General features: G+C 34.6%; 3 protein-coding genes across 3 annotated transcripts; all 3 read right to left on the reverse strand.

Moving 5' to 3' along the window:
- Nucleotides 1-1,902: 1,902 nt before the first annotated feature.
- LOC149194992 (amino acid transporter AVT3C-like) lies at nucleotides 1,903-7,499 on the reverse strand. The gene is made up of 3 exons (XM_089407863.1): nucleotides 7,292-7,499; nucleotides 6,704-7,182; nucleotides 1,903-2,097 (listed from the first exon to the last, which is right to left on the reverse strand). Exons 1-3 carry the CDS (start codon nucleotides 7,497-7,499, stop codon nucleotides 1,903-1,905), a joined length of 882 nt encoding a protein of 293 aa, XP_089263989.1.
- Nucleotides 7,241-11,744, reverse strand: LOC149194993 (aspartyl protease family protein 1-like). The gene is made up of 4 exons (XM_089405202.1): nucleotides 11,326-11,744; nucleotides 10,904-11,039; nucleotides 8,461-8,702; nucleotides 7,241-8,218 (listed from the first exon to the last, which is right to left on the reverse strand). The coding sequence occupies exons 1-3, from the start codon at nucleotides 11,667-11,669 to the stop codon at nucleotides 8,496-8,498; spliced, it is 687 nt and encodes a 228-aa protein (XP_089261328.1). The 5' UTR covers nucleotides 11,670-11,744; the 3' UTR covers nucleotides 7,241-8,218; nucleotides 8,461-8,495.
- Nucleotides 11,601-13,348, reverse strand: LOC149194994 (aspartyl protease family protein 1-like). The gene is made up of 3 exons (XM_089405203.1): nucleotides 12,302-13,348; nucleotides 11,880-12,015; nucleotides 11,601-11,735 (listed from the first exon to the last, which is right to left on the reverse strand). Exons 1-2 carry the CDS (start codon nucleotides 12,643-12,645, stop codon nucleotides 11,913-11,915), a joined length of 447 nt encoding a protein of 148 aa, XP_089261329.1. The 5' UTR covers nucleotides 12,646-13,348; the 3' UTR covers nucleotides 11,601-11,735; nucleotides 11,880-11,912.
- Nucleotides 13,349-27,824: the final 14,476 nt, after the last annotated feature.

Genomic DNA, 27,824 nt, shown 5'->3' on the forward strand with positions numbered 1-27,824 from the left:
TATTACATGGATGCAGAAATTAGATTTTAGAATGGGAATTGTGCTTCAGCGTTATTTTCATTCAAGCGGCATTTGTGCCAGTTATGTCTTTTGGACAATTATGGTTATTCTAAATGGTAATGCTATGTGAAGTAGTATGTGCTAGCATTTTTATTTTTATGATGAACGCTGCATATTATGTCATTTTAAACAAGCATAATCTGATTTTCATGCGACACTGCAATTTTTTTTATAGGCATTGAATTGTTTCTCTGCAAAGTATCTAGAAGTTTGAATGCCCTAAAGAATTGTAGCCAGCAAACGGGGGTGTTCCAGTGCATGTCAATAGGATCAGGAGGGATGAAGACTGGCCTGTATGTTTTCATTCCATTGCCCAATTCATGGAGTGCTAGTTTTCTAATGTTATGGTGTTCATGCATGTGTTGTTATACTAATTGTGAAATGGGGGAATTTAGTTGTTTCATGCATTGTTTTTATGACATTTAAACTCGATAAAGATCAAATCACTATCCTAAATATATTGTCTGTGTGTCAAACGTCAGTGACTTTGCAGATGTTGAATTTATTTTTATTTTTATTTTTATTTTTATTTTTTTCTGTTTGCTTAGGTGGTCCTATGCATGTTCTGAATGTAGGGAAGTCTGAAATTCTGTTGACTGTCATTCACTGCGCTTAGGAAATTCTGTTGTTGGGAAGTTTGATTGGGCTGCATTGAATTAAGCAAGGTTGAAACATTATTGTTGACGTTGTAGCTGTAGTTGTTCTGCATGTTGTTGAATCTCTTTGCAAGGTTGGTTTCATCGTGCCCATATGCTAAGGAGAGGGTCCTCTTGAGAGAATTGAATTCGCCATCATTATCCATTGCTAATTCTTCTTGTTTTGGGACAACTTCATATCGGCAATCGCTATTGTTGTCATTGTTATTGCTGAAAGTGTTGTGAGAGAGGTTGGAGGATTGGACTTGAGGTAGTCTGCTTCTGTTTCCATTGCCATTCATGGCTCCATCGTTTAAAAAACCATCTATGAAAGGATCGTCACTCTCCAACAACCCACTGAAAGAGGCAATTTTGGGCAGTTGCAGTTTGTTTTGCTGATCAATATCAGGCAAAGAAGCCATCACTTCATCTGCACTTGGTGATTCATCTCGTGCTACCCCTTATACTCTCTGAGAATGACCATTTTTCTTGTAAATTCGGCACACCACCCAATCATCAAGCTGGAGAATAGAAGTACCATCAAAATCAACAATACCAATTTTAGTTGAATGAATCAATTCCTATTCATAAAGAATCAAAGCACAAGAACTGTGAAAGGAAAATCATTCATATTGATCAATATTCAAGAAGACATCACTTTGTAGGGTGTGTTATTTGTATTTAAAAATTGATTTTTTTATTCAATCAACTATGCTGTTCTTTGTGCTTTTGCTGGGTTCCTTCATCACCACCATCATTGGGAAATTCATTTCCCTCTTGAAGTATGAAACGAGAGCAATTCCGAATTGATCTCACACTACCACTACAAAGAAGCTAGCAATCCTGATATACAAATCGAACCAGCCATCCTATCAAGCAATCCATGTAGTTCTCAATCTATAGCTTTGATAACCCAAAACTCAAATCTTTTATATTTTATATACATAGAAATTTTCACATTAATATGTCTGGATCTCATTCTAAGATCTTTACAGATCTGATACAGAGGTAAACCAGATTTTTCATACTATGACAAGCATTATTAGCAAGTCTTGGAGTCTCTCTTATGTAATGTCTCCTCCTTATTTGATAGAGTTGAAACTGTATGAGCATCGACTGCACTGAAGGGATCATCCAATAGATAAATGTCAGCATCGTTATATTGCTCTAGCCAACTGAATCCTCTATTTTTGTCCTCCACTCATATTCAATCTCTCTCCCCAATCTCCGTCATATCTCCATGAGCAAGACTCTCTATATCCTTGTCTAATGCACAAGCTTTTATTGCCTTTTTGTATTGAATTTTGTATTTTGGTTTCCCGTAGAGTATGTTATCTCTGACAATACCACTCTGAATCCAAGTTGTTTGTGCCACGTAGGCAACATTGCCATATACTTCAACCTGCACGTAGTCCAATCAAAAAGTTCATGGAAGAATTTATGTATATAGAAAGCAAAAAAGTTGCATCTACAATCTTGTTGAACTATGAAATGGTTACTTTTGCTCAAGAAGAGTAGTTAATGTTCAACTTACATCTCAAGTTTTTGGGATTTCTCCAAGAATTGTATATAGCAGAGCAGATTTCCCTGATCCCACCAAGCCACAAATTGCTACCTTTTCTCCAGTTTTAATGTGCAGATTTATTCCCTTCAATGTTGGCTTTGTCAATGAAGATTCTGGATCCCAGCTGAGTATGGCTTGATGATTTTCGATGGTATACTGGGATCCGGCAAGTGCTTTCCTCACTACAGAATCTGGTCTCAACTCATGATATTGTAAGAACTTGTCCAGACAATCTAAGTAGACTTTAACCTGAATTAATATAGCCAAAACTTCACTAGATCTTGTATCACACAGAATGTCGCAAGCACTGTAAATATGGTTGTGGCAGTTAACAGTGGATCCCCTATAATAGCACACCCGGCAAAAACTATAAATGCATTGATGATGGGTGACATCCAGTGGAGTATGGTACCATATGTTCTATTAAACTGTGCTGAAGACAACCATTTGAACTCCACAGCTCGGAGATTTTCTATCAGCTCTTTAAATTTTTCTTCCCATGCTTGTAATTTGATTATTTTCATACTATTAAGAATTTCAGATGTTATTCTGAGTCTTTCATCCTGTGCAGTCATGAACACAGCTTGGCACTTCTGGGGGGTTTTGGCTTGGAAATTTGAGTTGTAACTTAAATTTGTAACATTATTCAATCATCATTCTACATCATTTTAATTTGATATTTCAACTAGTACTTAATGTTTACATTAGTGTTGGTACGATGTCTAAAGATATCTGCTTTTAATGATAGTTATTGGTGCTATATGAGAATCACTAGAAATTTATGTGGATCATTCAAAATTTGGAGTCATTTATAAATTCCTGTCAGTTAACGGACTTCAAGTTAAGATAAATTTTAGGTTACATGGTTACAAATTTTCTGTTAGTTAATGAAGCTTCCTATAAAGCCTAGTTATCTGACATGAAGATTACTGATGCTAAAGTGGGATAATCAGCTATAAAAAGGGTTCTTAGGCATTAGTGTAGAGGGTTTTTCAGAGCCATATTATTGCAGGTAGCATGTCACAAACAAACAAAAAAATGAAGCAGCGACCATACTTCCCTTGGAGTTGACCTGAGTTGGCATCCCTATGTTCTCATGAAGCTTTCAGTTTTGTGTGTTGTTTATTTTGAGTAACCAGTTGCTGTTGCCAGTAACTACTGCAGACTTGATTCTGCAATTAGTCCTCTAGAATCAGTTATCAAATGTAATGCTGAATATTGCTGGAATTTCTACTGTTATTACTGCATTGTTGTTGCTGGTGTTGAGTTTATTCCTCATGTTTTTTCTGTTCTTTACTATTGTTAGCACCCTATTAGCTTCAGATTATAGATAATAGTATCCAGTTAATAGTTTTATACTGTGAGTCTCTTATGGTTTTTGAAATAAAAACATATCTTGATTTAGGTTCATAACAGGGATGAATACCAACTATGGCTTCATTCTAAGTTACTTGTGGGAGGATAATTGGAGGACATAAATTACACTATCAAGGACTCACTTGAATACAACAAGGGACACCATGGAACAAATGAACCAAGCCCTGTGTATAATGATTATATCAATTGACAGAAGGATACAGGTAGGCGAGAGTAGTGGTGAAGGTCAGCAAAGACCCCAAGACTACAAAAGGGGGGTGAATAGAAATGATCATGATTGAAACCCCTTTGAAAGGAACATTAATGGGAGAATGGTAAATCATGGGAATCATGACAATCAAGTTAAAAAAGAAAGAAACCGTATCAATTAGTGGCATCTTGAGAGTGTTCCCAATCCCAAGTTTGATAGGGTCAAAAGAGAGACTAAATCAAGCGGCTTCAATAGGAAAATTGTCAAGTTTCTTTCATTTAATCATACGAAGGATTATCAGGAAATCCAATTTTCCACCCCACACCAGGAAGGATCTGCATTTGACAAAACACAAATGGAATGAAAGGGTGACTACTAGGGCTGAATTATCGGTGACATCCAGTAGAGTATGGTACCATATGTTCTATTAAACTGTGCTGAAGACAACCATTTGAACTCCACGGCGCGGAGATTTTCTATCAGCTCTTTAATTTTTTCTTCCCATGCTTGTAGTTTGATTATTTTCATACTATTAAGAATTTCAAATGTTATTCTGAGTCTTTCATCCTGTGCAGTCATGAACTCAGCTTGGCACTTCTGGAGGGTTTTGGCCTTGGAAATTTGAGTTGTAACTTAGATTTGTAACATTATTCAATCATCATTCTACATCATTTTACAATTTAATTAATTTAAATTTGATATTTCAACTAGTACTTAATGTTTGGGATAATCAGATATAAAAAGGGTTCTTAGGCATTAGTGTAGAGGGCTTTTCAGAGCCATATTATTGCAGGTAGCATGTCAACAAAGAAAAAAAAATTGAAGCAGCGACCATACTTCCCTTGGAGTTGACCTGAGTTGGCATCCCTATGTTCTCATGAAGCTTTCAGTTTTGTGTGCTGTGTATTTTGAGTATCCAGTTGCTGTTGCCAGTAACTACTGCAGACTTGATTCTGCAATTAGTCCTCTAGAATCAGTTATCAAATGTATTTTTGAATATCGCTGAAATTTCTACTGTTATTACTGCATTGTTGTTGCTGGTGTTGAGTTTATTTCTCAAGTTTTTTCTGTTGTTTACTATTTTTAGCACCCTATTAGCTTCAGATTATAGATAATAGTATCCAGGTAATAGTTTTATACTGTGAGTCTCTTATGGTTTTTGAAATAAAAACATATCTCGATTTAGGTTCATAACAGGGATGAATACCAACTATGGCTTCATTCTAAGTTACTCATAGGAGGATAATTAGAGGACATAAATTACACTATCAAGGAATCACTTGAATACGACAAGGGACACCATGGAACAAATGAACCAAGCCCTGTGTATAATGATTATAGCAATTGACAGAAGGATACAGGCAGGCGAGAGTAGTGGTGAAGGTCAGCAAAGACCCCAAGACTACAAAAGGGGGGTTGAATCCCAAGACTACCAAAGGGGGGGGTGAATACAAATGATCATGATTGAAACCCCTTTGCAGGGAACATTAATGGGAGAATGGTAAATCGTGGGAATCATGACAATAAAGTCAAGAAAGAAAGAAACCGTATCAATTAGTGGCATCTTGAGAGTGTTCCCAATCCCAAGTTTGATAGGGTCAAAAGAGAGACTAAATCAAGAGGCTTCAATAGTAAAATTGTCAAGTTTCTTTCATTTAATCATACGAAGGATTATCAGGAAATCCAATTTTCCACCCCACACCTGGAAGGATCTGCATTTGAAGAAACACAAATGAAATGAAAGGGTGACTACTAGGGCTGAATTTGTGACTGCTTTTTATCACAACTCTGATGCTTACACCCTAGATGATTGTTTCTTAACCCTCAAAATAAGAATCAGAGAGGCCGCATGAAAGAGTTCTGCCAAGGCACCCCACTTGTAGAGATTATTTCTCCTCTGCAAGTAGTTTCCATGTATATGGATGGGCTGAATAGTCCATCCAAGGATATGTCAAAGCAGTCAAAGCCTTAAAGCCTACTTGAAGACATGTATATTTAGAGATTGCCAGAAGTTGCTTTACAAAAAAAGATTATTTATTAAAAAAAAAACAGCGAGGGCTAATACTATGGGAATTGAAAATCTCCTGTAGTAACCACTGTCCGACAACCTAATTAAAAATATTTTTCCTGTTTAATGAAGCCTTAGCCTACAAACTATGTGCTTCTACCTGCAACTTCAAAAATATCAGTTCAGAAATGATAGCACTGAATGATATCCAATAAAAAGAGTTACAATCCATATTAGAAACCATAAATCCATGCTTAATGTTGTGATTTCATTGATAGCAACACAAGCAATTTGATAAATACAAGCACTGCACTTTGATTTTGGTAGTCGATAATAATATTACATCTTTACATCAATTTTGGTTTGAACCTGTGAAGCTCAAGGCCCAAATATAACTCCATGCTTTTTGGGTTTTCATGCTCTTGACATGGCTTGGAACCTCCGCCCTAGCCACTTACAAGAATGTTTATTTGCTACAGATTTGAGTAATAGATGAAACTGACCCACCAATGCCAAAGACAATGTCGAATACGATGAGCAAGGCATCAGCAAGGATCCATATCAGAGATAATTCATGCCAACAAGCATGCAAATGAAACAGAGCAGGAAATAGAAACCCTAAAATACAACCAATACTGCTCCCAATCAGAGATAAAAAGCTCTGCAAATGAAGGGACCAGAATTGACACTATTGTTATCGAGAAAATCGCAAGAGATCTGATCATCAAGGAAAACTCCCCTCTGCTAAACCTCCCTTCTAGGACTTCATAAACATGATTCATCATCAGTGGAAATGTGAAGAAAAGGTTCAGACATAAGGCAATCTGAACAAAATCTGTGATCCAGCTTTTCCCCAAGTTCAGAGTCACCATATCTCTGGTTGCACTTCCAAAATCAATATACTCGAATGCTCCGAAACCCCCATAAATGAGAGCAATGAAGAGAAATTCAACGGCCAAAACTCCACCAAATCTATGTTTTTTCTCCATAGCTAATTCCAGGGGCAAAATCATGCTTACCCCTTCAAATGCATAGATTGCTACACCCACTCCATAAGGAATAGCAGACAAACCTGTAAAAGCCTGAACATCTGGACCCACAGTACTCAATATGGACAACACATCTTGCACCACAACAGTTAGCATTGCAGAAATGTAAATGGTATATGCTAAAACACTAAAAGGGGCCAGATGGGTAAGGGTTCGAATCCCACTCATGATGAGCTCCAGTGGAAAAATGGCCCATATGAAGCCTACCTTCCTGGTAACATCCAACGAGGTAGACAAATAGACTCCATGAGGATTCAACAAGGATTCTTGGGATTTGGGATTGGGCTGTGGTTTGGATCCTGTAAACATGTAAGACAGAGTATTCCCTGTGAATATGAGATAACCTACACAAACTCATGCCATGTAGAGGACCACCATAAAATCCACCATGGCTTTCCTTCCCTGTACTTCCATAAACAGCAAAGCCCAGATCTCCAAAGCTATCTATTTTCTGAAATCCTTGCCTTTTGAGGGCCCTCTTAGACCACACCAACAGCGTCATGCCATAATAGGCAATGCATGCCACCAGTGCCAGTACAATAAGGCCTGAGAGCCATCCAGTCTTCATGAAAGTGTAGGTCAATCCCAGCACTCCTGCTCCTACAATCGATACCATTTTCGACTGTAAATATGTTTTCCACCCCACACCTGGAAGGATCTGCATTTGAAGAAACACAAATGGAATGAAAGGGTGACTACTAGGGCTGAATTTGTGACTGCTTTTTATCACAACTTTGATGCTTACACCCTAGATGATTGCTTCTTCACCCTCAAAATAAGAATCAGAGAGGCTGCATGAAAGAGTTCCGCCAAGGCACCCCACTTGTAGAGATTATTTCTCCTCTGCAAGTAGTTTCCATGTATATGGATGGGCTGAATAGTCCATCCAAGGATATGTCAAACCAGTAGAAGCCTTAAAGCCTACTTGAAGACATGTATATTTAGAGATTTCCAGAAGCTGCTTTACAACAAAAGATTATTTATTAAAAAAAACAGTGAGGACTAATACTATGGGAATTGAAAATCCCCTGTAATAACCACTGTCTGACAACCTAATTAAAATTATTTTTCCTGTTTACTGAAGCCTTAGCCTACAAACTATGTGCTTCTACCTACAACCTCAAAAATATCAGTATCAGAAAATGATAGCACTAAATGATATCCAATAAAAAGAGTTACAATCCATATTAGAAACCATAAATCCATTCTTAATGCTGTGATACAAGGCCTGATTTGTGTAAAACGGTAGGGACAGATATAGGTTCAATGCCAAGCCCAAGTAGGCCATTTGGAGCTGCAGCTTCTAGAAATGTGCCTGTTTGTACCCTTCCACACCTATCAAATGCACAAGCAAAGATGCAGTGATTAGTGTTCATTCATTTGTAGCACTTAAAAAGGGAAAAGCACTTGATAGTGCACACTGCACAGCAATATTCAGGTCACGTGTCATAGTCAAATTTAGTATGGTCTCAGACTGCTATCTAGAGGCAGAAAACTCATTTCTAAAAATTTTAGTCTTTATTTCTAAAAAAATAAAGAAAAAAAAATCACTTACAACAGCAAAAAATAAATCATACCCGAATGTGATAGGCGCCTTCACCACCGTTCCATTCTATGATCCATCTCCAGGAGTCAGATAAAGAACATCCTCCACTAAAGTTCCTGCAGTGGATGTATCTTCTGAGAGATATGTAACGTTGTATGGGCATTGATCACTAGATTTGGAGCATTGATTTTGTAAATCACACAGAGTATTATTACAAGTAACTTGCTTGCTTGTCTTAGAGGCTGATGGACTGTAAGTCTGCAAATCGATGTCCTGTTGAAATCAGAATTAAATCAGAAACTAAATCCCACTCCAAGTTGAGGCATAGAAATGATTAATTCTTTTTCTGAAGAATTCCATATCAAGGAAATGCACAGAAGCACAAGATATGAAGAAGACTAAGCATGCAACAAAATGGCCTTTTTGGGAAACCCTTGTGGGAATTCCCCGCGATTCCTGTAAATCCAGCACATTTCCAGATTGTTTGACCATACAGGCTGATTTGGAGACCTCTAAAAATCCCAGGGAAGTTAAAAATCTGTGAATAGGAAACATTGCCAGTGTGGAAGCAGGATTGACCACTGGATTCGAGTCGGAACCGCGCTTGAAATGCACCGGCAAGAGGGCCATGTTGTTGCACATTTATCCTACTTCACAAGATAATAAGTTATTTTGTAGTTAGGAATCATTTTTACATGCTTCATTCACAGTGCAGAGGAGTTATTTTTCCTGACAAGGAAGAATGCAAATGCATTTAGTAAGTGGAGAGAATGTTGTGCATATGAAAGAAACATTGTCACTATGCCATAATAAATAGGGTTCTGAAAGGCCAAGCTGATGCCAATGCCTGCCAATTTCAATGTTCAGCCTTAGAAAATGTACATTGATGAGAATGGCTGTAGTACCGTAGTATATATGAGGTTAGTGGTATTAGTATGCTCTTTCCCAACTATAGATAAGGTGTTTCAAATAACTGTGATTCTAAGGTGTTAGAAGGATGGTGCAACTTGAAGTGACAACCTGTAATTCAGTTCCTTAAGTAACTTTGTGCGAAATAGCATCGGCAAAAATTGGTCCAGGGTCAGCAACTTGGGAAGTCAGCCAACTAGGATAAAAAATATGCAAAAAATGGGCAAAATTTGGCAAAGCATAAACTCTGATTCGTTTTGGGTAAGACTACTATCAGTTGGATTTCTAGGGATTAGTTCCTTGTTAAATCTGGCATTCATGCTGTAATCAGTATTAGAAATATGTGACTAAAAATTTTTAACAGTATTTAGAGTTCTTCACATCAACCTATATCTCCAAGTAAATTATATTAATCTCTTTTCAGTAGATTTAATTATTGAAACGACCTGCAAGTCCTTAAAGCTAGGTCATCAACTACGAGAAGAGATGGTTTAAAAGAAATCTCTTAGCTTGAATTGATTTTCAGAATCTAGTTTCAAGCATCAGATGAATCAAATAATTTTATTGTAATCAAGCAACATGTATAGTCCCTCTTATATGTCTTTTCCCTAGCTGTTTCTTATGCAATAAAATGTTTTCAATTGAACTTGGTTGCTAAAGGTTTGACAATTTGTCTTTGGAAACAGCATAAACCTCTGGTTGGTGGCCTATTGAAGAAAATAGCATCAAGCCAACCAAACTGCCCTATCAAGTTTAAAAGGCAGTGCCAATAGTATGCACCCTGTTGACCTCTGTTCTTCTGCAAAAGCAACGGTTCTTGCTTGTCTTTGCAGATGTATCTTGCACTTCAGCTAGAGATACAGGTTATGGAAGGCTAAAGAAAATTACTGATTAATACAGGAAAAGTTGTGGAATTTTGGGAATGTGAAGCACCAAAACACAGTCAAACATCCTCACAGATTTTTACTTTGGAATGGCAAAGCTCAGGCAACAAACATGACCCCATTATGCACCCATGTTCTCACTTTGGCTCAGGAAATCATCAAAACACAATCAAGACACCCTTATATGGAATTTTATTTTGAGCGGTGAAGCTTATGAATCAAACATGACTCTATGCTTATTATGAACCCATGTTCTCTCTGTGGCTCGGGAAATCACCCAAACACAATCAAACAACCTCATTGAATTTTACTTGGATATGGCAAAGCTTAGGGATCAAACATGACTCCATGTTTATTATGCACCCATGTTCTTACTGTGGCTCGAAAATCAGCACTGGCCACTCACAAATAATTTTCAACCATCCCGAATTTTTTACTCTCGAAAATATGTTCAAAAGGGTTCCGTTTTCTACCTTTAATATTTGATCAACACCATGCCCATGGAAAAAACTAACAGATGGGCACAATAGCCCATTGCTGATAAGAAGAATGAAACCATAGTCTAAGTGGAATTCACAGCCAGTGCAATCTCACATAATTGTTTATCACAAGAATAAAATTCAACATTAATGTAATAGGTCAGTAGGTTTAACAGGGAGAAGCTGAAAATGCAATACATACAAGTCCATAGCTAGGTGCAGAAGTAGGAGCACACTGTTGGCAATCACAAGGCACCCAGAACAAATCGCTGCCCGTATCAAGTGCTACAAGTAAAGTTACATTAGGTGTGCCCACTTGAACCACAGTGTAGTACAAACTGTCCAGATCACAGAACAGGAAGTTAGGAGCGTAATGAGCGATTAAATTAGAATCAAACATGGAACTTTAGCAATTTTGATTTTGATTATGAACTTTAGCAACACTTTTGAAAACTAGAAAACCATTACTTTAATTGTACAGCATACTGTCAATGATCTATTGGCAAATGAATTGATTCATTCGGAGGTTCTGCTAGTATCAACATACATAATTTTATTTTGGGTTCATTCCAAATTCTTATGCAACATAAGTAATACTGTAATAGACAAGGAAGCAGAACTTACAATCCCAACTGTTGAAGTTCAAGTGTCTCGTTCCCTTCTGCAAATGTGAGAGAAGAGTATTCAACAAGTTGACGACCATGGCGAGCAGAGTCATGATGATACAGTGTTTTGTAATACTCATTGCTTCCCTCCATAGGCCAACTTTGTGTATCTAATCCATGTCTGTAAGTCATCCACTCTTTTACTTCATGAGAAAATTTATGATACATCTGCAAACTGTAGGATTGCCCATTGGAATACCCAAAGCCAAGAGATAACAATAAAATTGTGTGACAAATAAGGCTCAGTGTTGGGTTTTCCATGGCGAGCAGAGTCATGATGATACAGTGTTTTGTAATACTCATTGCTTCCCTCCATGATCAACACCATGCCCATGGAAAAAACTAACAGATGGGCACAATAGCCCATTGCTGATAAGAAGAATGAAACCATAGTCTAAGTGGAATTCACAGCCAGTGCAATCTCACATAATTGTTTATCACAAGAATAAAATTCAACATTAATGTAATAGGTCAGTAGGTTTAACAGGGAGAAGCTGAAAATGCAATACATACAAGTCCATAGCTAGGTGCAGAAGTAGGAGCACACTATTGGCAATCACAAGGCACCCAGAACAAATCGCTGCCCGTATCAAGTGCTACAAGTAAAGTTACATTAGGTGTGCCCACTTGAACCACAGTGTAGTACAAACTGTCCAGATCACAGAACAGGAAGTTAGGAGCGTAATGAGCGATTAAATTAGAATCAAACATGGAACTTTAGCAATTTTGATTTTGATTATGAACTTTAGCAACACTTTTGAAAACTAGAAAACCATTACTTTAATTGTACAGCATACTGTCAATGATCTATTGGCAAATGAATTGATTCATTCGGAGGTTCTGCTAGTATCAACATACATAATTTTATTTTGGGTTCATTCCAAATTCTTATGCAACATAAGTAATACTGTAATAGACAAGGAAGCAGAACTTACAATCCCAACTGTTGAAGTTCAAGTGTCTCGTTCCCTTCTGCAAATGTGAGAGAAGAGTATTCAACAAGTTGACGACCATGGCGAGCAGAGTCATGATGATACAGTGTTTTGTAATACTCATTGCTTCCCTCCATAGGCCAACTTTGTGTATCTAATCCATGTCTGTAAGTCATCCACTCTTTTACTTCATGAGAAAATTTATGATACATCTGCAAACTGTAGGATTGCCCATTGGAATACCCAAAGCCAAGAGATAACAATAAAATTGTGTGACAAATAAGGCTCAGTGTTGGGTTTTCCATGGCGAGCAGAGTCATGATGATACAGTGTTTTGTAATACTCATTGCTTCCCTCCATAGGCCAACTTTGTGTATCTAATCCATGTCTGTAAGTCATCCACTCTTTTACTTCATGAGAAAATTTATGATACATCTGCAAACTGTAGGATTGCCCATTGGAATACCCAAAGCCAAGAGATAACAATAAAATTGTGTGACAAATAAGGCTCAGTGTTGGGTTTTCCATGGCAGAGAGCAAATTTCCCTGTACTTCCATAAACAGCAAAGCCCAGATCTCCAAAGCTATATTTTCTGAAATCCTTGCCTTTTGAGGGCCCTCTTAGACCACACCAACAGCGCCATGCCATAATAGGCAATGCATGCCACCAGTGCCAGTATAATAAGGCCTGAGGGCCATCCAGTCTTCATGAAAGTGTAGGTCAATCCCAGCACCCCTGCTCCTACAATCAATACCATTTTCGACTGTAACTATGTCGGGATTAATGGAGGCTACAAGGAATCAGAGTATCTTCCATGAATTCAAAAAACTGTTAACCCCGCACCCACCCTTGATCTTCATCTTCAGAAGTTTTCTTCCCACACCAAAAACCGCTGCTGACCCAAATCATGCTGACCCAAATCAGACGAGAAGACAGAGATTCAGAAGTTTTCTTCCCACACCAAAAACCGCTGCTGACCCAAATCATGCTAACCCAAATCAGACGAGAAGACAGAGATACAAAAATGTGAGAACCAGAATCATAAAACAGGAAGCAGATATAAAAATCTGGAAACTGGGGATTCGGTTCCAAAAATCTGAGAATCCAAACCAAAAATGGTCTGAATACCGCCACCCACTTCGATATACCCATAAAATTTCCCCGTGTCGCTTCAGACCTCAGGGCGTGCGACTCTTCACTGATCAGAATGTTCTCCACGGATGATCTAATGGCTGGAGATGATTTAATCGTCTAACAATCCATTTAACGGCCCACGTTGAGACACGGTGGCATGGAGGGGAGTTCGTCTCAGAGGGAACGCCTTACGGCGTAATTAAACATATCATTTAAATATGGAAAGAAGTTATTATTTGAAACTCTATTTATTGAATTAAAAGAGAAGACTTGAATATGTTAGTAGTTTTCATTTTCAATTAACATCTTTCATTTTCAATCATGGGATTGAAATATGTAATTATAAAGGATTAAAGTATCAAATTCCAATAGAGGTGTCTATCAGTGTAATTAAAAGAGAAGACTTGAATATGTTAATAGTTTTTATTTTTAATAACATTTTTTCTTTTCAATTATGGGATCGAAATCCGTAATTACAAAAGATTAAAGTATCAAATTCCAATAGAGGTGTCTATTAGTGTAATTAATAAAATAATTTTAATTTCAATTTTATAATTTAAATATAATTGTAGCTTATTATATATATGACATAAAAAAAAAATTAATATGAAAATATGACATTTTAGTAACATTTACTTTTCTATTTGTTATTTATTTCATTTATGTTTTTATGAACATAAATTTTCATTATATCAATTATTATAAAATTTAATAATTTTTATTCTTTATTTAATGTCAATTTTATGATTTAAATATAGTCTTGTAATTCTAGGTGGCGTGGTTTTCATGATTACTAGTGATGAGTCAAATTTCACTAGTATATAGAAACAATTAATAGTTTTCCCCACTATTTAAAAAAATATATTAAATATAGAATAAAAGAAAATATGAAACATGACACTTTCATAACATTTACTATTTTATCTTATTTTATTTATTTTCATACATATAATTAAGAATATAAATTTTCATTTTATCAATCATTATAAAATTTAATCATTGTACTTATAGTGAGATTATGATATGAATAACATGAAAAATAATAAGAATTACAAAAATTTTATACAATTTTTTTTTTTAATTTTATTTATGTTCATACATATAATTAAGAGGATCAATTTTCATTTTATTAATTATTATAAAATTTAATAACTTTTGTATTTAACTCAATCTAAATTTTAAAATTGAAATATAGTCCTAGTATATTATGTATACATATGATTAAGAGGATGAATTTTCATTTTATTAATTATTATAAAATTTAATAACTTTCGTATTTAACTCAATCTTAATTTTAAAATTGAAATATAATCCTATTATATTATGTATAACATAAAAAATAATATAAAATAAAACATTTTCATACTATCTAGGGAGATGGTTATGGTCCAATAGTTTCTTGTGGTGGTTAAGTCCCCACAAGTGCCACATCTATTCCAAGGAGCCACAATGTTGTCGAAGGATCCCTCCAAGTGCAAATTTATCCGATCAAATAAACTTCCGGTACTAAAAAAACGTCCACTAAAAAATAAAAAAATTATTTAAAAAAGAATTTGATTATTTTCATACTTGAATTAATTTTATTATTAGGCCAAGCTCTATAGTATGGCAGAGCTGTTGTCACATAACACGATATTTAATAAAAGAAATTAATGTTTGCTATAATTAAAATACTCCAGTTTACACTTTAATTTTACATAGCTTTATATAAAGATATAAGGCAATTGAAAGTGAAAAAAAATAATTGACCTTTTAATATGAGGAATAAATGTGATTTCTTGGCTACTTAAAATGGAGAGGAGTAAAAAAAAAATTACTTTTTACTATGAAGAAAAGATGTAATTTCTTCATTACTTATTTTAGAGATGATAAGAAATAATATTATTGATATTACATTATGTGTAATTCATTTTAAGTTTAGTTGACATGTCATATTTAAAACAAAAATACATTAATAACAAAAAATATTCTAATCTCAACCATAATTGAAATATTTCAATATCCATTTTAGATAACATAATTTTATATCTACTTTATATAGAGAAAAATAAAGCAATTTAAATTAAAAAAATCTTATATTTTAACTTTCCATAACTAGAGAGATGTGTAATTTATTTTACTTTTAATATGGAGTTGATATATAAGATTTTAAAAATATCGATGACAAAGACAAGTTTAACATAGGTTATATATAAAATATTCCAGTACTAAAATTGAGTAAAATATTTAATATGAAATACATAAAGAGAGGAAGATTGAGAGAATTCTTAATATTTTAGAAAATATTAATAATAAAAATAATTAAATACATGCATATATATATATATATATATATATATTTGGGGTTTTAATGTGGAGAAAGAATATATAAAATATCTCAATGTTAACTACATATATATTATACCTCTTAGATCAATCTTAATTCTGGATCTACAAAGCATTGAGAGTGACCAATTCTATTTTCACTCTAAATTATAAAAGATTCATAGATCCTAAATTAAGATGAATCAAATTTATTATAATTGAAGTACAATCCTAATATACTATGAATCTTATAAACAATTATTATATAAATTATAACATTTTCATATTATTCTATATATATTTATTTTATTTATGCTCATACAAATAATTAAGAAGATAAACTTTCATTTGATCAATTATTATAAAAAATTGAAAGCTTTTATACGTTATTTAGAATCATAGTCTTAATATATTACATATGGTATGAAGAATAATATAAAACACGAGATTCTCACAAACGCAAACAAAACAAACGAACAAACATACATACATACATACATATATACATACATACATATATATTAATTAATACATACAATTAAAAAAATAAATTTGGATTTTTAACAATTATTATAAAATATACTAACTTTTATACCTAATTAATGTTAATTTTATAATTAAAATATAATCCTAGTATATTATAAAGCATCACATCTTCATAAAGGTTTTGTTTTTTATTAATTTTTACTTATGTTCATAATTTGGTAACCACTTTGAAGGCACAAATCATATATATATATACATATAAATTTTTTAATTAATCGATTTTTTCACATAAGCTTTTTATTATATCATATTGTAATAATTATTATATAATTAAATAAATAACATAATATTATTTTAACTTTTAAATTTAACTTTCATAATTAGTATGGAGTTTTCAATATATAATATTTCCCTCATCAATTCTAACTTTTATAAGAAGAAGAATCTAGATAAAACTAACCCTTACAATGGTTTAGAGAATGATATTTCTAGCATAAGGAATGACGGTAATATCCTTTTAATAGGTGACTTTAATGCTTAAACTTCAAACAACCAAGCTATTATTCTAAGCAATCGTTCCAACCCTAATCCTCTTTGGTTAGATGAAGACCCTACTCTCGCTAGTAGGTACAAAAGGAGCTCTGAAGACCTCGAGGAAAATTTGTTTGGGTCAGAGCTAATCAAGCTCTGTAGCACTTAGGATCTCATAATTTTCAACGGTCTAAAGAAGTGGCCCAATTCTAGCAAGATGACCTGCATCCATGGACTTGGTAGCAGCGTGGTAGACTACGTTATTTCCGATCTCCCATTATACAATGAAATAATAAATTTTGACATCTTAAACGACCACGAACCTGACTCTGATCATTGGCCTTTACTTATAACTCTCAATTTTGTCATGCATAGAGTTCCCAAAGAAAATAATACTTACATCCAAAAGAACTTAATATTTGATAGAAATAAAAATGATCTCTTTCTAAATGAATTAAAAACTAATTTGCTTCCTTTATCTAGTATAGACAACATAGAAGACCTCTATCATAATTTTACTACAACCCTCTCATATTCTATTAACAAGTTCTGAATTGAAGTTTCAAATAATAAAAGAAATAGCAAAACTGATCCATGGTATGACAAAGATTGTAAAAGTGCAAGGAGAGAAATTAAGGAAGCTGTTGATGAATCTCTTAAAATGGACAAGATAAAAATATACAAAGTCCTAACTAAAAGGAAAAAGGGGCAGTACATTTTTCAAATACAGGAGAATCTCTTACACCTCTCTAAGGTAGCTCCTAAGAAATTTTGGAGGCAAATTCTGACTAGGAAGACTAAAGATAATAATAAAATTGCTCTTCATGATTGGAATTCCTATCTTAAAAAGCTTTATGAATCTCCAAATGTCATGGATAATTTGGAAACCTTGCTTAGAAAGAAAGAAGTTTTCTCTTTAGAAGACATTAAGTTTGGGATAATCGCCTCACTAATGGGAAAGCTAAGGACATTGAAGGTTACCAGAAGGAAATCTTAAAAATTGGAGGTCCTGTCCTCATCCCCCACATTCACAAGCTTTTCAATCAAGTAGTCAAGCAAGGGTTCCCTAAACCTTGGACTGAGAGCCTCATTATCCCTATTTTTAAAAGTGGGGATATAAATAACCCCTCTAATTATCAGACAATTATGATCATCCCTCTCTTAGCCAAGTTATATGGTAGTATTTTGGAAAACAATTTAAGCATATGGCTTGAAAGTGAAGGTAAGCAGGCTAAAGGCCAAGCATGTTTCAGAAGGCATCACTCAATAACAGACCACCACATTACGCTTAGGATCATTGCGGAGGAATGTTGTGATGATAAATCCAATTTATTTTGTTGCTTTATGGACTTTAGAAAGGCTTTTGATATGGTTCCTAGATAAAACCTTTGGAATAGATTAGAAGAGCTAAAGGTTCCTCTTAGGTTGAGAGCTGCCACTATAAGGTTATACGAGAATATAATTGCCAAGCTAAAGAGCAATGAGGGGTGGTCGAAAGATATTAAGTGTAACATCAGAGTTAAACAAGGTTGCCCCCTCTCCCCTACCCTATTTGTCATTTACATCGATAAGCTTGAAGGCTATATAGAGGAAGCAGGATGTGATGGCACGATCTTAGCTGGGATAGTCGTCATCCTTCTTCTCTATGCTGATGATATTGATCTTTTGGCAAGGTTCCCATCTGATCTTGATAAGAAACTCAGGCTTCTTAAGGGTTTATGCTCTACCTTCAGTATGACTAGTAACACTGATAGAACAAAAGTTATGATTATCAAATCTAAGAAGGACACTTACGCTAATTTTATGTATGACAATAATAGCTTGGAAGAAGTGTATTCTTACAAGTACCTAGGAATTGATATTCATCACAAACTCAACTGGAACCATAGCATTGAGAAAAGGATTAATGGGGGGTGGAAATATTATTTTGGTCAGGAAAATAATTGTAAAATAGCAAACCTCGTAATGTGGGATAAAAAGAAGTTCCTCTTTGAAACTTTAGTCACTTCTATTATCGTATATTGCTGTGAGGTTTGGGGTTGCAGCATCTCCAGAGAGTCATGGAGAAATATTGAGCAAATCTAGAAGCGCTTTATAACTTATAACCTGAAAATTAAAAGTAATACACCCTATCCTATTCTCCTTATAGAAGCAGGTCTTTCCCCTATTGAGAGCCTAGCTATGATTAGGTTTCTACTGTACAAGCACAAACTCAATAACATAGACGATCATAGACTTCCTAAGCTAGCTTTAAATTCTAGCCAAAACCACCTAAGGCTCAATCGGGGGTGGCATAAAGACACAAAGGCCTGGTTAAACTATTGGGAGATCAACGAGAATGATGCATTACAAAACATAAATAGCATTAAAGATATTGTTACCTCTAATTTCAAAGAAAAAATGTGGTGTAAGAAAGATTTAGTGGCTAAAATAAAATTAAGTTATTATAAGAAGGTCATCAACCCCACCCAAGAAGATCAAAAGTATCTCTCTATTTTAACTAGCTCAAAGAAGAAAATTAATATAGCAAAGAATAGAACGAATCCTCATGAGCTCCATAGTGAAACAAGTCGTTAGGCAGTTCCTAAAACGCCATGGATGGAAAGGATCCACCATATATGTGATAATAGGAACATCGAGGATGAAAACCACTTCCTCTTAGAGTGCCCCACGTACAACCACATTAGATATCAGTTTCACAATATTTGTTACAATAGTGACCTTCCTAGCCTTTTACAATGTCAAAATTATAGTGAGCTCGGGAGGCTTCTCTCCAAGCTTTCTGAGCATAGGAATAAAATCTTAAATCAAAAAAAATAATTTGTTTCTTTAGGTCCGATAAACCAATGTTTGGTCTCAGCAGACGTTAACCATCATCATCATCATCATCATCATCATCATAAGTTGGGTGAATTCGAATTATAAACATGTATGTATGAAGATCAATTTGATTGTTCAAATGATTCAATTGTAGATATTTTTATCTGATCTTCAGCACGAGGCCCATGCACAAGCTTGTCTCTTTGACATGCCATCACATAAAATTTCATATTTTTAGTAGTATAGGGATATCATATTGTAATAATAATTGTATAATTAAATAAATAACATAATATTATTTTAACTTTTTAATATAACTTTCATAATTAGTATGGAGTTTTAAATATATAATATAAGTTGAGTGAATTTGTATCACAAACATGTATGAATGAAGATCAATTTGATTATTCAAATGATTCGATTGTAGATATTTTTGTCTGATTTTCACCACGAGTCCCATGCACGAGCTTATCTCTTTGACATGGCATCACATAACATTTCATATTGTTAGTAGTATAGGGATATCATATTGTAATAATAATTATATAATTAAATAAAAAACATAATATTATTTTAACTTTTTAATTTAACTTTCATAATTAGTATGGAGTTTTAAATATATAATATAAGTTGAGTAATTCGAATCATAAACATGTATGAATGAAGATCAATTTGATTATTCAAATGATTTGATTGTAGATACTTTTATCTGATCTTCACCACGAGGCCAATGCACGAGCTTATCTCTTTCACATGCCATCACATAACATTTCATATTGTTAGTAGTATAGGGAATACCTTCACCTATTGCAAGTTCATAGCAAATCATGACACATCAAGATTTAGGGGAAGGTCCATAACCTGCCATGGTGGTGGGTGATTTTCCGAGTGTTCTTCCTTTTTCAATTCCTTCACTTGTAGTGCTTACTCAGCTGTCTTGTCCACTTCCCATTCCTCTTAGTGTCACTCTATCACTATGTTCCTCACTAGATTTTGCAAAAAATGGATCCCCACCTATGCTTTTTGGATTTCCTCCATTGGACTTTTCTGCTAGTTCTTTACCTATTAGATTTCTTGCAAATTTCCTAAACAAACTTCCTGCACTAAAATGTTTAGGGGAGGTGGATTACAACCTAGACCTCCTCAAAAGTTAGTCCCACCCATAAACGAGGAAAAAATGCACTAAACAGAAGGTAGAGAAACATGTACGGGTACTTGGGAAGGACATTCACTTTAAAAATATCCATTGGATGGAAAAATAAATAACATTGGAACATTTCACTAGTAAACAAATTCCTATGGAATTTCTCAGGAAATGGACTAAACAAAATTTCCTCCAGTTGTTGGGTTATGCCCCAAAATACATGATTGTAACTAAGGACTATATGGGATGGATCATGGCCATTGAGAAAGATGGTAAAAAAATTCTAATTATTATATATTTTTGGGGAACCCAACAACTCTTCACTGGAAAATTAGTCGATAAAATTTGATGCATGATTAAAAAAAGGAAATTTTCCAAATTTGGAGAGAACCTTGGGAAGGAGATTCAAGTTGGAGAATAATCCAAGACATAGTGGCATTGAGGTGCCAAGACAACTAACCTTTGCAGTGTTGTAGTTGGTCCATGTGTCAGTTAGCGGTCCCACTAAGATGCATAGTCATGTAGAAGTGATCTCGGAAGAAAACGAAAGGCGCTCATGCATGTCTCTTTAGGCTGACTAGACACCGAGATATGGTGGATCGTAGGTGGTGTATGTAGCTGCAGTGAAAGATACATAATGAAGGTGCAAGTGTGATGTGGGTCCTCATGGGACATAGAACCCTGGAGTAGAGTCACTAGAATTTTTCAAAGGTGGACAAGGATAAAGTGCAGGGGTTAGTACTCGAGACTAGGAATTGGTTCTATGCATGTGTAAATAACATGAGCATGTAAGCTTTGCAAGCGGTAGTTAAGCCATCAAGGATAGTTCATATAGAGGCCCTAGTGGAGGTTATATCACACAAAGGACCTAGCAGAAGGGGGAAGGTCCTCTCTAACTTGAAGTTTAGGCTTATAGAGTTACTTGCAAGAACACCATTGGTTTCACACCATATGAACTAGTATATGGTAAATAGGAAGTCCTTCGTATTAAATTTCAAATTAAAACACTAAGGGAAACTCTACAAGTTGAGTGGACCTCTCTGAAGTGTTGATGGTGTTCAAACACCATTAATGATCTACGGGCATCAATTGCAATTATAATGGAATCCCAAATCTAAGGAAGAATTCATCAAGGAATTAAAGACTACATTCGATTTATAAATCATAGAGAGTTGTCTAGTCTACCCTCCTATATGAATCCATGTTTTTTCAATCTTATTGAAAAAGAAAGATTAAAAAGAGAAAAAAATTATGCAGGTGAAAACCTTGTCTCGGGAACGTCTAGCACCTAGTGCGATTGGAAAAAATGGTTTTTCGTCGAGCCACTACGTAAAAAAACTCTTCCTACTTTGAAAACATTTTTAAGGTGCAATAGGATAGGATTTCATTGGAAAACCAAGAAACTGCTTGATAGAGACTGCTAAGAAAAAAGAAAATGAGAAAAAAAAATAGAGAGAGAAAGAGAGAAGGAAAGAGAAAAAAGGAAAAGAGAATATATATATATATATATATATATATATATATATATATATATATATATATATATATATATATATATATATATATATACCTTTGTTTGTCTATCTATGCATATTTCTTGTGAAAAACACCTAATGTCAATGGCTACTTACTTCTAGTGTAGGTTATAATATTCAATCAGGGAACATGGACATAAATATCTTTCACAGCCACAACATTATCATGGTTTCACAGATCACCAAGAGTTTTCTTTCTCAATATTTTGGTTTTTATTTTAAGCAATGAGTCTAGGGTTACTAGGAAAGTAAAATGTATACCCGAATATTTACATCCTTAAAAGATACCATTCATCCTAAATTTTTTTTCCATATTGACCTAAGAATTACTTGTAGCTCTCATTTCCCTAATTTCATTCCTTCATTATAAACCTACCATTTGAAATTCCAGAAAAAATTGTGAGGGCTTTATTTTTATTACACAAGGATCAAATATGTGGTTAAAACTCCTTTCTTCACACTAGCCTAAGCATGATAATCCTTTAATTCATATACCCTCATACTTAAACCCCTTAGTATAGCTTATACACCTATTCAAAAATATTTTACCACCTCGAACATCATTTCACTTATACCTTTCCCTTATATATATATGTTGTAAACATAACTTACATTTATGTTATATATGTATTTATATACATATACATATGCTACTCATATCCTATATGCCACTGAACCCAATACATATCACTTAGGATTGTTTTGAATTAGTCCATTTCTCAGGGGTGGTCCATCATTGTCCAACTTAGCCATTATTTTTCAATACTAACTAAGGTGATGACATGTATTATATATAGTGGGAAATCAATTAATTTCCATCATTTTACAGTAGGCATAATTATGTTTCCATACCCGAAAACATTTGGAAATATTTTGATTTATAGCACAATCCTTCTTGGCATTTTCTATAAATGGGATAGAAGATAAAGATAGCAGCAAGGGTTTCGACCAGGGTTACGCAAGAAAGGAGTTACTAGGGGATTTGTAAACTATGTAGATCATGATAGTTTCAATGAAATTTAAATTACACCAGAAGCATGGAAAGTCTTTGTAGAAGCAGGACGGGCCAAATTCTAAGGTCGCTTTCACAAGAATGACACTATCGTTACACTAGAATTTGAAAAAAAAATTGATGGATTGTGGAAATTCACTATTATTGTGAGTGAAAAAATGATAGTGGAAGTAAACATATTTTACCAATAAGGATAAATATGGTCAAATAATTCTAAAAGTTATGTAGATTGTTGCACCTCATTTCTATAGGAACCATCTCCTCTACTAGATTTAAGGAAAGGAATACGTAGGGAAGCTCTACTTCCACTCTAGAAAGATGTGGTTTACATTTTTATGATATTTTTTACATGTCAAGGAAGGTTTAGATTGGTATACCATTACCATAATTAGATCTTAATGAACCTTGTTGGGCCCAAGCCACTATACATGCCTTATTTTCTATTAAAACTTCTGATGAGGATAACCACCCTGGTGCATAAGAGAAATGATCTTGAACGTGGTCTGTGCCACCAAGGTTTAATTAAAATTTTGATAGTCACAAAACTCCACAAATTAGAAATCCCCTCAATTTGTTTTATTCAAGGTATCAAAAAAAAGCCCTCGCCCAAAGTTATGATTCGGAAGGGGCCATCCAATTCCAATATTTCTTCGGTTACCAAACAACATTATACCACTCATCTTTTCCTACCAAGTCAAAAAATAAAGGGTCCAGTGTATAGTTCTTAGGTCTCTGGATCAAAAAATGAAACCATAACATCTATGAAGGCATGCTTTAAGGAGGCTATCAAGGAACCCTATGATATCAATGAAATTGTTGAAGTGGTATACCTTGAGGAAGATATCATGGAAGAGGTACCATTAGTCCTTGAAATGGGATAAAACAATTCTGAACTTCAATTAGCAATCAATTCGGTCTTCCAATAAATAATAAAAATTTTAGCTAGAATAGTAAATGACAATAAGGAAAACGACATGATGAGAAGTAAAGACTAGAGACATGAAGATTGGTTAAAGATAGGGAAAAACCCAGAAGGGTGAAAACCCTTTCAAATTATTCTTCTTATTAGATTGTCATAAAATGTTCAACAAAGGGTACAATGAGTCAACCTTTGACTTTCAAATAGGAAAACCAATATCCAACCAACAATGAGCCTCGAAACCAAACTCTAGTGAATTTTCAAAGGCTGCAATTTCAAATTTTCAAAGGCTGCAATTTCTGTCTAGAGAGAGAGAGAGAGAGAGAGAGAGAGAGAGAGAGAGAGTTGTAGTCTACTTTCCGTGGTCAACATAGGTCAAGGTGCCCAGATTTCCTAAGTTCTTATGCTAGATAATGTGTCTTATTCGAACCAAGTTTCTCCAAGAAAGAGTGAATTCAAACCATGCCCAAATCACCCAAGTTAATGTTGGTCAACGTTGTAGTCTAGTTTCTATGGTCAACGTAGGTCAAGTGGCCCATATTTCCTCAGTTATTATGCTAGATAATGTGTCATATTCGAACAAAGTTTCTCTAAGAAAGAGTGAATTCAAACCATGCCCAAATCACCCAAGTTAACAATGGTCAATGTCTCTAGCATAGAAAAGTCAATGCAAAAAATTGCAGAGTTGCTAAGGATCCTTCTACATGTGAAAATAAGTGGCCTCATACCAATACAAACAAATCAAATCTAGAGAGAGAGGAAGATAAACGTTTATGTGCTGCCAAATAAGGTGTTCCTCAACTTGTGTTTATATACGTTAGAGGGGAGCCAATTTTTCTTCTAGGATGACTTGGATATTTGTGCCATTGTGGGTTTTCACATAAAAAATATTTTTTTCCTTAACCAAATTGTGTGCTTCCAACTTAAATTTACGGTATCAATTAGTGATGAATAACATTGAATGGAGGGAATTTGTCCTTGAGTTTCCAAATCAATAGTCCCTATCAGCTAGGGAGAATTTTCCAATTGCAAAATGTGTCCCATCACAAATGTCTTGTCATGATCAAATCAAATGTCATTTCTACTCATCTCTACTCAACTTTTCACATCTATACATCATTTTTTGAACACTTTCAAATCCAAAAGAAGAAGAATTTGACATCATAGGGTAGATCAACCTACTACTTTCTATTCAATGACAATTATGTGGGATCCATCTACCAAGAAGGATCACATACATAATTTTTTATAGTCAATAGGAGAGATCAAATTTCTCTATATATGGTAGAGATCACAACCATCCTCATGTGTGTTGATATTTCCAAGTTGACCCTAAAGATTCAAGTGGTAGAATACTTGCATCATCGATAATTAAGTGAGATACACTTGCTATACATGGATCACACCTACTAAAGCCATGCTTGAGGGAGGTCCACTCGTTAATCAATGATCACACCTCCTCAAGTCATCTCAACCCATTGGCCAAATTGGGAGGAAATCCCAACAATCCCCACTTGGGAGTAGGATTCATACAGGGGTAAACATTATCAATCATGATAGTGGGAGATACCCATATTGTCATAAGTGATAAGTATCACACACACACTATGGTGACAATAGGCAAGATCCACTTACCTCAGAGAGTAAGGATCATAACCATCCTATTGTTTAGATATTCCTCAACCCTAGGAGCTCTCAGGCTCATTTCCCCCCCCCCCCCCCTCTGAGCTCAAACAAGGGGGAACATCATAACTCAATGTTCTCAATTGTTCAGGACGCTTAACTGTGAGGGTCACATCCATCAGTCCAGACTACTCTATGAAGACAAAGCATTTCCATTTCAGAAAATCCTTGGTGAGAATATTCATTATCTACTCATCTGTCGATATCTGATTGGGTCTTACGGCTCCTCTCTATACCATGTATCGAATGCAGTGGTACCTGATCTCTATATGCTTGGACTTGTCTTGAAATATGATATTCTATACCAATCGGATCCCACTCATTTTGTCACAATGTACCACTGTAATATGTAGGACCTGCTTGAATAGCTCTCCAAAGAGATTTCTCAACCTGACTACCTCACAACTAGTCATCCAGTAGCTAGATATTCTTCCTTAGCCATGCTTAAAGCTACAGAATTTTGTTTCTTGTACATTCAATATATCATACCAGATCCCAAGCAAAAGCAACATCATGATGTGATTTTCTTGTCAATAACATTTCTAGCCTAGTCAACATTAGTATATATATGGATTTGTACATCTCAAGCAGAATATATTAGACGAAGGTTAATAGTCCCATGAAAGCATCTTAGAATATGTTTGTAAGCAACCCAGTGGTGATGGAGGGGCTCAATCATAAATTAAATCAATGTGTTATCTACAAAGCATATGTCTGGACAAGTTTTTGAAAAGAACATCAATGCCCCAATAATTTTTCTATTGTCACAAGAATTAGGTAGGTCAGGTATAATAACACCTTTGCACGACTTCTTGAAATTCAGCTCCATTGGAGTGGCCAAGTATTTATATTCTATCATACAAAGTCTCTCTAATAGTTTCACGACATATTTTACTTGATAAAGGAAAACTCTCAAGGTATCTACCAAACCTCTTGTCCTAAGAAATAGTGCATCATACCAAGATCCTTCACCTCGAACTCAGAGGCGAAATCCCACTTATACTCAATCATCACAGGCTCACTACTTGTTATGAATAAATCATCAACATATAGAACCAAAATTAAAGTCATACTTTTGACAACCTCGTGTTTGGTCTCACAAATTCCATAGTTCCTTCATCACATTTCTTAGTTTTAATATTGAACTCTTATCTTTTTCTTATATTTATGATATATAAGTTTGTATAATATATATTTTTGATGAGATTAATTTATTTTTCTTATTTCTACTTGTTGATAAAATAATTCAGTTACAAAAGTGTTATTTTTCTTACGATTGGATTATTGTTTGTGAACAGGGGTTTTCCAAAAAATGGAATTCGATGTAGTTTCCTGATCTATTCATGGTAGAACTGGATAACGTGATTTTATCTCAGCTAAATATAGCAAAAAGTGAGGTTGATTCTTATCTGAGTGAGACTCTATGGGGAAAACCCCTTGGTTCTTTCATCTGGGCAATATTAAGGCCCTTTTGTAACTGAAAAATGAGCATCCTGAGAATATTTCGATTCTTAGGATTACTCTTTCTTAAGAGATTTCTTGTTTTTATCATTTGCGACCTTAGTATAAACATGGGGACTTATGTCCTGAATGAGAGATTTTTGGATGTAATATTTTTATACACATTTGAAAAACTCGCGAAAGTGTTGTAATCATTCTTTCCGAATATAATGCAAGTTTATACTGTTGAGAGTTAATTTATTTTGATTTATTTTTCAAGATAGTCTGATTCCAGGGGTTTGGATAGGATCCCAAAAGAGGTGATGCCTTCATATGTATCATTAGCTTCACATTTTATTGTTTTGTGTTAAACATCTACTTGTTAGATTGATTGGAAAATCTAGTGCTTTATTTGGTAGTCGTAACATTGTTTTGTAGGGATTTCCCTTTGGAAAAGTTAGTTTACGATTGTTGTTCCCTTATTATTGTTTCTAGAAGGTTATTGCCAGATCATTGA

The sequence above is a fragment of the Pinus tabuliformis genome, chromosome 2_2 (assembly GCF_031772625.1).
Source record: "Pinus tabuliformis cultivar Carrire ecotype Pingquan chromosome 2_2, CPIR1, whole genome shotgun sequence".
Lineage (NCBI taxonomy): Eukaryota > Viridiplantae > Streptophyta > Pinopsida > Pinales > Pinaceae > Pinus > Pinus tabuliformis.

Coding starts and splice junctions, on each gene's coding strand:
- LOC149194992 (XM_089407863.1), bottom strand. CDS start 7,499: ATGGTATCGATTGTAGGAGCAGGAGTGCTGGGATTGACCTACACTTTC. Junction 7,183..7,291: donor GGGCTTTGCTGTTTATGGAA/GTACAGGGAAGG, acceptor ACATGTTTACAG/GATCCAAACCACAGCCCAAT. Junction 2,098..6,703: donor GAAGTGCAACCAGAGATATG/GTGACTCTGAAC, acceptor GACTACGTGCAG/GTTGAAGTATATGGCAATGT.
- LOC149194993 (XM_089405202.1), bottom strand. CDS start 11,669: ATGAGTATTACAAAACACTGTATCATCATGACTCTGCTCGCCATGGAA. Junction 11,040..11,325: donor GAACTTCAACAGTTGGGATT/GTAAGTTCTGCT, acceptor TGATCTGGACAG/TTTGTACTACACTGTGGTTC. Junction 8,703..10,903: donor CTGCACCTAGCTATGGACTT/GTATGTATTGCA, acceptor TGATTTCAACAG/GACATCGATTTGCAGACTTA.
- LOC149194994 (XM_089405203.1), bottom strand. CDS start 12,645: ATGAGTATTACAAAACACTGTATCATCATGACTCTGCTCGCCATGGAA. Junction 12,016..12,301: donor GAACTTCAACAGTTGGGATT/GTAAGTTCTGCT, acceptor TGATCTGGACAG/TTTGTACTACACTGTGGTTC.